Source organism: Psittacula echo (genome assembly GCF_963264785.1).
Source record: "Psittacula echo genome assembly, chromosome: 1".
Taxonomy (NCBI): domain Eukaryota; kingdom Metazoa; phylum Chordata; class Aves; order Psittaciformes; family Psittacidae; genus Psittacula; species Psittacula echo.
Window position 1 is genome coordinate 84,425,996 of NC_137735.1, and position 10,625 is coordinate 84,436,620.

The following is a 10,625-nucleotide window of genomic DNA, read 5'->3' on the forward strand; positions in this document are numbered from 1 at the left end:
GGAGAGCAGACTATTGAAGCAGGTATGATTTTGAAAGTAAACAATAAAGATAAATGAATTCCAGTGAGTGGATTTCAGTGTATGTAAAAGAGCAATAAAAAACCCAGTAGAATAACTAAGCTGACATTTACTTGTGATTGCACAAATTGTTCAATGCTAATTCTAAGTTGAAGTCATACAGGATATTTTCTCCTGTGCTCATGATATAGACAGCACTGGTCTTGGCACAACATAACACACAGACAAGGAAAATCATAACAATGAGGTATAGGTTTTGAACCTTATAAGGTACTTTTGTCTCCCTTATCCTGGCTTGGTACTGGAAAAACTGTCTTCATATAATAAAATAAGTAGTTGAGCGCTCCCAATATGCTTTCTGGTATGTGGTGAGTATGCACCTATACACTGAAGATGTTACTTCCACATAACCTCCATGTGTCCCCCCTGGTAAATTTAAAAAAATAAAAATAAAAATCAATATTTATTAAATATATAATGTGGATTTTTGAGTTACCACTCTGCTTGTGAGGATGGAAACATAAGAACTGCAATAAAGTTACTCTTAGACAAGTAAGATGCAGAAGGAGCTAAGTATGAGAATTTTGTCTGAAATTGGCCTCAGCCTGTAAAGTAGCACTGAAAGGCACTTCAGAATTACTTTTCTAAGTGGAACTTCTTTTCCTGCTTCCGGAGCTCTGCAAGAGGATAGAGGCATAGAATGTGAATAGACTTGTCTAATCAAACTTTTGCAGTTTGATTAGACTCCTCTGCAGCTCCATAAGCAACAGCAACAAATGGGAGTGCCAGTGCAAATAAAGCACCAGGGGTTGCCAATGTTTTTATTCCTGGATCCCATAGTTCTGCCCTGAGCACGGTTAGGAAACATGGGGTGCCACCCACTGGCATCCCTGGTGGGAGGTACATAAGGGAGGAGGTAGGAATAATTTTTTATGAACAGGGGACCAGTGTAGGCATTATTGCTGCATCAAAGCTTTCTACCATGGATCTTCCTGATTATATGAGCATGTTTCTGTGTAACTACAAGTTGGTACGTGTGTGCTTGTATCTGACTTGGGCATGCATGTCATTTAAATGTAAGTGTGCATTTCTACCAAACATCTGTAGAAAGCAAAGCCATTAGCTAGTGTTAAGATGGAGCTTGGACTGTTTATGACTCCGATTATACAACATGATTGCTGGCTAATGGTCCTGAAGTCTGCTTTCCTGTGCTGCTGTCATGTCTGTTCATATGTGTATTTCATATCTGAGAGTGAAGGAAGCTAGGACTTAACGGCTTTATGGTTAATCCTGTGTATTCTTGTGTAAGCGTGTGTATGTGTCATAGCCAAGTTAGGTTGATTTAGTGTGCTTGCTTTCAGAGTGCACCTGCAAAGCTTGATGTTATTGCTGTATTATTGCTGCTTTGGCTGGATTCATGTTGTAGCCACACTGTGAGTCCATGTGAATTTGCTAGCATACAAAGAATCAAAGGAAATAAGAAATGAAATACACCTTTTGTGATACCTTAAAGTGCAGGTATGTTCCATTTTCCTCTTTCTGCCACCTCTGTTGTGCAACTGATCAAGCATAATTTCACCGATCAATTTAGCATGAGAACAAACTGTTTAATATTTCATCCATCACTGGCTTCCGTAAAGCCATATTCATACCAGTAAGAATGCCATATATTATTATTAACATTTGCCATTGAGGTTAATTGCCTTGAACTCACAGCTGAAAATGCTTAAAAGGATAAGAGTTCAGATGCTTATAAAACATTCTAGATTATACTGTTTGGGAAGCTGTTAAACTTAATTTTTTGGTAATATTTATAAGTAGCAGTGACTAAATGTATGTGCCTTGCCTTTCTGTCAGTCATCACTATTGACCATATATTGATTTTTTTATTTTTTTTTTTTTTTTTAGTTTAGAACTAGTAGTCTGGGTCCTCTGCTGGTGTAAATCAGTGCAGCACCACAGAGCCTCTTCCAATCTTATTACTTCAGTCCTCAGTAAAGGTAGGATACTTCGTGTACCAGAGGGGCATCGTCCGAAATGCTTGTATGTTCTCCAGAGAATAAACAAAAACACACACCCCAATTTGAACTGAAATACAATTTTCTACAAGAATAATCTTCACCTGTAATGCAGAACAGCTAAAATTCTACAACAGGGATGTGTTTTGAGAGGTCTGCAGCTATCTGCAGTCCTGGAGCAACTCAAAGACACTGTCATACTCTGGTGAGTCTAGTCCTGTCTGAGGGGATTATACAAATGGCAAATGCACTTACACAATCAGAAGGGTTTGTAGGTGTATGATTGCACATGCTAAGGGATTAGTGATAGCAGAAATTACAGCTAGAAAGGTGTGTGCTTGCACAGGCTCTGGATTTTTAAGTACAAATGCAGAAGAGTTCCACATGTTGTGCTTCAGATTAGTTGTGGGCCTGGCAGTGTTAAAGGAGCCCTATGAATTTTTGAGCATATGCCAGCCTTTAGGCCTAGGCATACCTGTTTGCTTGTGAAGCACTCTAGAACAAGCTTAACCTTAAATTCTCTCTGGTCATGCAGTCTACCATTCATAGGATTTGATACTGGATGTCCTGTATCATTCTCTAAGCCTCGAAGTCCCAGTGGTGCTTCTTGACACAAGCACTGATCATAAGGAGTAGAAAGCTCCACATTCAGCTTACTTGTTGCTTCATAAATCATCCTTCCTTGCAATAAATTTCATTAATATTCTTTGTGTCTGTGCAGAAGACAGAAGTTGGAGACCCACTTGCTCTTAATTGAACATGGCAGGGGATATAAAAAGATTCACACGCATGCTGCTGGAATGCAACAGCGATGACAGGCTATGTGGTAAGATTCCCAGATTCCTTAAGTAATAACTTTCACTTGCTGAGCAGGAAGTCCAGCTTTACTAGAAAGTGGGCCAAACCCTTTCCACTCCTCCACCTGCATCCCAGCCCACAGAGAAAGATTTCACTGAACTTTCCTTGCATTGTATCTCAGGGGAGCAACTTTTAAAGGGATGCAGCCTTTGTGGTGGGATTCATCTCACATAATTTTAGCCATTTTAGAGTATTTCTGCCTTGAATAAGACATAGTCATTAAAGATTCCCTGCAGCTTCCCTAAGGACCAGTCTCATGAGATTTTGATTTCATGAGTTTCTGTCATCTTTGGGAACTGAAGCATGGTCTTGGCCTATGCAAAAATAGCATCATCTCCAAATCTGGGGACATAAGAGAGTTAGTTACTTGCAACATCCTTGTTAATTGTAATGTCCACACCTTGTTTTCTTTAAAATGTTTCCTGTAATTTTAATGGAAGGAGCTGAAGCTGTAATTGCACATGTATTTGTGATGGCATAGCAGTATTCAGCCCTTCCCATCTCTCTGCTGTCCCTTTGCCAGGAGCAGTTCTGTTGCACTAGTGGATGATACTTACACACAGCTACAATTTCCAGCCTCTCTATTACAGCATCTAGGTAAAAGACCTCAGGTGTGGGAGTCCCAGTGGATTTATGCAGTTTAGATACTCAGCACCTTTGAAAAATAGGGTGGCAGCACTAACAGCGTTCAGTTGCTGTTCCAAGAGGCAGAGGATAGATACACTTTGGGGATTGAAAGTTGCTGAAATACGTTGTTACTGTTCTGTTACACAGCACCAATGTGCATCAGGAAATGCTGCTTAGTCCTCATTTTCCCATTTTCGTTTTCTTTTGATAGTTGTGCGTGAATATCAGACTGAAGTGATTATTGTCCCAGTTCTCCTTGTGGGTGTTTTTGTCATCATGCTAACTGTGATCCTTTGGCTCCACTGCCGAGGCTTGCGAGCAAAGCAGGAGCAATCATCAGCATCTGGACACCAAGGTAAAAAACTTCTTTTCAACCACAGGAGCGAGTGTTCCTATCAGTGGCCAGAAGGCCATCCCATTTCCTTATTGCTTGAGCCATTAGGCAATAGCATTTATAGAATCATAGAATCAACTAAGTTGGAAAGACCTTTAAGATCATCAGTTCCAGCCATTCTCCAGCACTGCCAAGGCCACCACTAAACCATATCACTAAGGTATTTGTCTACACAGTTTGTGAACACTTTCAGAGATGGTGACTCCACCACTGCCCTGGGCAGCCTGTTCCAATGCCTGAGCATCCTCTCTGTAAAGAATTTTTTCCTAATATCCAGTTTAAACCTCCCCTTGGCACAGCTTGAGGCCATTTCCTCTTGTCCTGTCACTTGTTATCTGGAAGAAGAGACTGATCCCCACCTCACTACAACCTCCTTTCAGGTAGTTGTAGAGAGTGATAAGGTCCCTCCTAAGCCTTCTTTTCTCCAGACTAAACCCCTCAGTTCCTCAGCTGTTCCCCATCACACTTGTGCTTCAGACCCTTCACCAGCAATGTTGCCCTTCTCTGGACCTACTCCAGCACCTCAGCATCTCTCTTGCAGTGAGGGGCCCAGAACTGAACACAGGATTTGAGGTGCGGCCTCACCAGTGCCCAGTACAGGCAGATGATCACTGCCGTGGTCCTTCTGTCTATGCTATTGCTGATACAGGCCAGGATGCTGTTGGCCTTGTCGGCTGCCTGGGCACAAGCTGGCTCAGGCACGACTGCCTGTCAGTCTGGCCTGAAGAGCCTGAATGGTGCTCAGCAATTGAGTGAAAAGTAAAAAACCTGAGAACCCTGATTTACACCACTTGCAGTAGTAATAGTGGAATCTGTAATATAGATGGATCTGAGAAAACTTAAAGCAACATATCATATAGACTGTTTAACACACTATGGTAACTAACATACCTCGAGACCTGCAAAGTGTGTTTATGTAATAGCCTTCTAGATGCTACTGCAAAGAGAGTTTCACTGGGGTAATTATGAATGACAGCTGTTTTGGTGTAGATAGTACCTAGTTAATCCATTTTCTATCCTGTCATTTAAGAAAAATCTCAAGCTGCTGTCTCCCACTTCCTGTGGAGACAACAAGAAATAGAACAGGGACTGGGAGGGAGGGGGGTTAGGGAAAGGTTTGTGAGTACCAAAAAACACATGTTGCAGAAATGAAATTCTGTGGAACTGAATGTGGAAATGAAAGTCCAGTACTGAATTGATTTTGGTTTTGTAGAGGAAAAAGCCTTTTCAGCCTATATTAAGGGAAATAATTGAGAACAAAGATAACACCCTGTGGAACAGCATGTGCATGTCACTTCTATGACAACTGGTAGCTGGTAATAAAATGGTCATTGCTTCAGCACAAGGGAATCAAGTACAAATGTGTCTTACCTAGAAAGTTTACATAGTTAAATATAGGAAAGATCTCCAGACTCATTCTGCCTTTTAATCAAATACAGTTGGAGATAAATTCCCTTTCCTCTTCAAGGGCCAGGATACAATAACAGTTCTTTGTCCTGATTTCCAAAACACTGTGGGGTAAAAATTAAAGAGGCTAGGGCAAGCATTGCCACCTACTACAAGAGTTCATCTGTCTGGTTTTATGCATCATGTGTATTGGCTTTTGTCAGTGAATGATAAGAATCAGCAGGAATACAGCTCAACAGAGAACCACTACATCCAGCTGAGTGAGATGTCTGTGGAAAGCCTGCTAAACTCTGCATCCTTGACTCTGAAAGAACTGGAGATACCAAGAGAGAAACTCTTACCAGGCACTTGGCTGCTGATAAAACATGGTCACTATGGGAGCATCTACAGAGCACAGCTGGAAACTGGGTACCCCGGGAAGACTAAGACTGTAGTACTGAAAGCTTTACAAGGTAAGGCACATGGCCAGGATCTCTGTATCAAAGACATGATGTTGGACAGAACTTGCAGTCACTGCTGGGCAAGAACAAGCTGTGTTGAGTATCATGTTAGCTAGTCTGAGTAGCTGTTTTGGTAGGAGTGTCTTGATAGGACTAAAGAAGATTGCTGTTCCTGTTGATTTTAAGCTGTTCTTTGCTGCCTCCATTTAGTAATTTAGTGGGGTTTTTTGGGGGGGGAGGAGGTTGGCTTTGTTTGTTTGATTGGTTTGGTTTGGGGTTTTTGTTCTTTCAGACCTGGCTAGTCCCCAGAAAGTAAAGGATTTCCTGGGAAGGATTAAATTCCATCAAAATCTTGGCCATCATGAGAACCTGGTAGAATTGGTTGGATGCTGTGTAGGTCAGCTCCCACTTTATATGATCATGGAGGATGTCTCTCTTGGTGACCTGTTGACATTTCTATGGACATGTCGGAAGGTGAGTCAAAAGAAGTGATGATAGAATATCTTCTCAAATTCCTTAGGTACATATTTACCCATAAGTCATAGTCTATAAGTCATAGTTGATTCTTTTCATCTCTCCACGCATCCCTCTATATCAGTCTAAACTATTTCTGCCTCCCAAAGAAGTTCTGCACAAGTCTGAACTGGAATGGAATTAGTGGATATCTTGATTGATATGATACAGTTTGGAGAAGTTGACATAGTCCTACAGATAACTGGAGCTTCTTGAAAGATACAGCAGGCACTGAAATAAGAGCGAGAGTTGAGACAGCTATCTGAATTTCTAATCAGTTTTAAATAATGTCTCACTCCAAATGGTTTTAAGAAAGCAGAGCAGTTGTAACACCAGGAAACAGAGCATATGAGTGAAAGGTTGATACTTGCACTGGAGGGATGTCACTCATATGGGACCTGGTGCTGTTTGTTGCATGTATCAGTAACCTAGAAAATGGGACGACAGTGAGATGACGATTCCAGCCAGTAAAGGCAAGTGCTGACGCTGTGGAAGTGCAGGATTTTACAAGATTGAGAGACTGGCCAATAAAAAGAACAGGTGAAATTCAGCATAGATACAAATGAAATTACAACCATGTAGAAAAGCAACCTTAGCTTCACATATGTAATGATGGCCTCATATCTGCCCGTTGCTGATGAGGAATAAAATCATGGATCTGATTGTATGAAAATGTTAACTCAGGCTGGAAAAGAAACCAAGTATTAAGCATTATTAAGAAGGGCATAGGAACAAAACTCTGCCATGTCACTGTATGAATAATTTACCTACATCTGAAACATTAAATACAGAGAAATTGCTTATTGTCTTGTTCAGCAGGTCAAGGTGTAGCAAATAAAGCTACCAAGTGTTATGTTCAAAACAAAAAAAGAGGTGGTTCTTCATGAAGGGGGGAGTTGACTAGTGGAATTTCTTGGCGCAGACTGCTGTGGATACAGAAACTTTACATGGGTCCAAGACAAGACTGAATACATTCATGGCAGGTAGCCTTTCAGAGGTTACAGAATATGTTGAAACTGTAACCATCTCAGGAAATCCTTACATTGAAAATAGTTGGGGGGTTGGAAAATGACACAGAAAAAACATTGTGTGCTTACCTTATTCTCTTTCTTTCATCTGGCATCCAGGTAGGGTCACTGTTAGAGGCAGGATAGCAAGAGAGATGGACTGTCAGTCTCATACCAGCTAACCATTTGTATGTTATAAATGTACTTTTCTGCTCATCATTGTAATTTATTATGTATCTTTCATTCTTCTGTATGGATTGTCATTCTGCAGTGTCATTCTCCCCATTTCTGTCTAATCTATTAATCTCTTCTTCACTGTTCAAATTACCCACCAGTTGTCTCTAATGTACTTGTCTTCCCCAGCACGCCATCCGTCCATCAGCATCACCTGTCTACATACCCTTATATTTCAGTCAATTTATAATCAGTTGGGAAATTACTTGGGGGAGCATAAGATTTGATAGTACTCATTTTATTAGATTAGAAGAAAACATTCCCCAGTATGCTACAGCTATGGCATTTGTTTGAACCAAGATCTGCTCTTTTGTCTCTAGGATGTAATGACAATGGATGGTGTTCCCTATGACTTCACTGAGAGGCAAGTATATGAAGTTGGACAGCAGGTTGCAGCAGCTCTGGTAAGTCTGCTCATATTCACTGCATTTTTGCCTTCCCTATTGCAACACAAGTCTGCATCGTGGCCTGAGTCTTCTTGGCCTAAGCAGTGAGGATGTGCTTTGTTAAAAGCCATATATGCTTGATTTATTTTTGTGAGCATACATGTCTTTCCACAGCATAGAAGACAGGCATAAATTAAGTGAAAATTTATATCAATTAAAATTCCTTTTAAAATTATCATGGTCTCTTTGTTTTCCAACTTTCCAGGCTTATCTTGAACAGAAGAAATTGTTCCATGGTGACATTGCTGCCAGGAATGTCCTCCTTCATTACAACTTCACTGCTAAGCTCTGTGGTTTCAGTCTGGCCTATGAAACTCACACATATGGTGCCAACTCAGTCACAAAGATGGTGCCAGTCAAGTGGCAGGCACCAGAGCGGCTCCTGAAGAAACCCCCCAGCATCAAGGCGGACATGTATGATTTAATTTTTGAACTAGAATTTCATCTCTTTCACTCCTTTGTGTATCATTTCATGTCCTAAAGTTCACAGTAAGTCATATCTACTCTAAGCATAATGCTCCACTTTATATCTCATACCTTCTCTTCTCATTTCTGCAGGTTGTGTGTATTTGTTTGTATGCATTTAAGCTAGAATTTAGCTAGAATGGAAACTTAACATTGTTTTCTTTTCTTGCAGATGGTCTTTTGGAATTCTACTGTATGAAATGATTACGTTAGGTAAGAAGATACAATGATGATAAAAAATATGTAAGGAACCAGCAAATTAGGAAGACCCTAATCTCAAATTTTAGAATGTAAAGTTGTGCCATTTAAATAAGCATTCTCTTTTTTCCAACTTGCAAAGCTTTGACAATTCCTTTTAGACTTCCTTTCAGTGTGAATTGTGGCAGGATAAAAAAGATGGATTTTGGTAGGGAAGGAAGGTATTCTCACAAAGAAGCTGCCATCAGCAACAATTTCCTTATTATAGTTTTTCTACTGTTACTCCTTTTGCCCTTCCAGGTGCTCCACCATATCCTGAGGTGCCACCTTCTGACATCTTACCATACCTTCAGAGAGAGAACATGATGAAGCAGCCCTCAAGCTGCCAGCAAGCCATGTAAGCCACTTACTTCATGGACAATTGAACTTGAGATCTGCAGAGCTAAATGGAAGTGAGACATACAAAACTAGATCTTACAGAGAATCTCTATAGCCAGAACAGTCGTCTATTAGCTGAGGAGACTTTCTCTCACATGTCTACCACATCTCTTTACTAGATTCTGCTGCATGGAACCTTGATTGCCAAACCTTTGCTTTCCTGCTTTCGAAAGTTACTCTTTCTGTTCCCTTGTCTGCCCTTGCATTTTGTTGCTCCACTGCTTCCTGCAAGGTGTTGGACTGTTCTGGAGTAATCTTTCTCTTCTAAGTTGCGGGATTCTCCCTGAAGTATACAAAACATCCATGAGCAAGATCTAAGGCATTATATTTCCTTTTGTGAAGGCATAATTTATTCTAATTTTAGAGGCTTTTTCTTCTATAATGCTGTTTCAAAAGGGAATACCAAGCAATCTTTTTCCCTTTTCCCTTACTCACAGTTGACATCCTGGCTAGCAACTGTATGCATTTGTCCCCACACAATTTTCTGTGGTTGCATATTTCAGAGGGTCATTGAAAGAACTTTACATGAAGCAGAAAAAGAGGAGGTCTCTAGACATTTTAAATATGACTGTAGTAAAACTTAGTGTCGGTGCTTCTCATTACAGTGCTTCCGTACTTCTCCATCTTACAGGTACAGCATCATGAAGTCCTGCTGGCAGTGGAATGCAACTAACCGGCCTTCTCCAGCTGACCTGATGTGGTCCCTACAAACAGCAATGAAGAACAGCAACGATCATGCAGTACTGCAGGTGCCTGAGCTGGTGGTGCCTGAACTGTACGCTAATGTTGCTGGTGTTGATGTACTCAATCTAGTGAGGGAATACACTATACTCTGAAGGACCTTGATACATGTTGGTGTAAGAGAATTCTCTGAGTCTGCCCTTTCTAGACACTTTGCAAACTCAGGATAAGGTGTGTATGTTGGGAGGGATCCCTTCATTTTTCGAACATGTTGTATATATGCGATCTCTCCTCCATTCCAGAAACAACAAACTGTTATCATTATTATTATGAAATCAACCGTTGATATCAGTCTGCCAGTGGTAATTTTTTTTTAGGAAGGTGTAGAAAATGTAATGAGAAGCTTGAGTTAGAGTGTATTGGGTTTGTGTAGCAAGAGGACTTCAGGGGTGGCTTCTGTGAGAAGACACCAGAAGCTGCCCCCATGCCCAACAGAGCCAGTTCCAGCCAGCTCCAAGACGGACCTGCCACTGGCCAAAGGAGAGCCCGTCAGTGATGGTGGTAGCACCTCTGGAATAACGTGTTTAAGAAAGGATAAAAAAACCCTGTGCAACATTAACTGGAAGAGAGAAACAGCCCTACAGACACAAAGGTCAGTGCCCCAAGGAGGGCAGGAGGTGCTCCAGGCTCTAGAGCAGAGATTTCCCTGCAGCCCATGGTGCAGACCATAGTGAGACAGGCTGTCCCCTGCAGCCTGTGGAGGTCTACGGTGGAGCAGATTCCACCTGCAGCCTGTGGAGGACCCCATGCCAGAGCAGGCAGATATCTGCAGGAGGCTGTGACCCCCTTGGGAAGCCCATACTGGAGCAGGTTTGCTGCAG

The 10,625-nt window shown here is 41.4% G+C and overlaps 1 protein-coding gene across 1 annotated transcript; it reads left to right on the plus strand.

Moving 5' to 3' along the window:
- Nucleotides 1-1,306: 1,306 nt before the first annotated feature.
- Nucleotides 1,307-9,899, plus strand: STYK1 (serine/threonine/tyrosine kinase 1; the record flags this gene model as incomplete). The annotated part of the gene is made up of 10 exons (XM_080620186.1): nucleotides 1,307-2,018; nucleotides 2,758-2,862; nucleotides 3,733-3,876; nucleotides 5,526-5,774; nucleotides 6,055-6,236; nucleotides 7,837-7,920; nucleotides 8,168-8,376; nucleotides 8,600-8,640; nucleotides 8,926-9,022; nucleotides 9,695-9,899. Exons 2-10 carry the CDS (start codon nucleotides 2,796-2,798, stop codon nucleotides 9,897-9,899), a joined length of 1,278 nt encoding a protein of 425 aa, XP_080476312.1. The 5' UTR covers nucleotides 1,307-2,018; nucleotides 2,758-2,795.
- Between the last annotated feature and the right edge of the window lie 726 nt (nucleotides 9,900-10,625).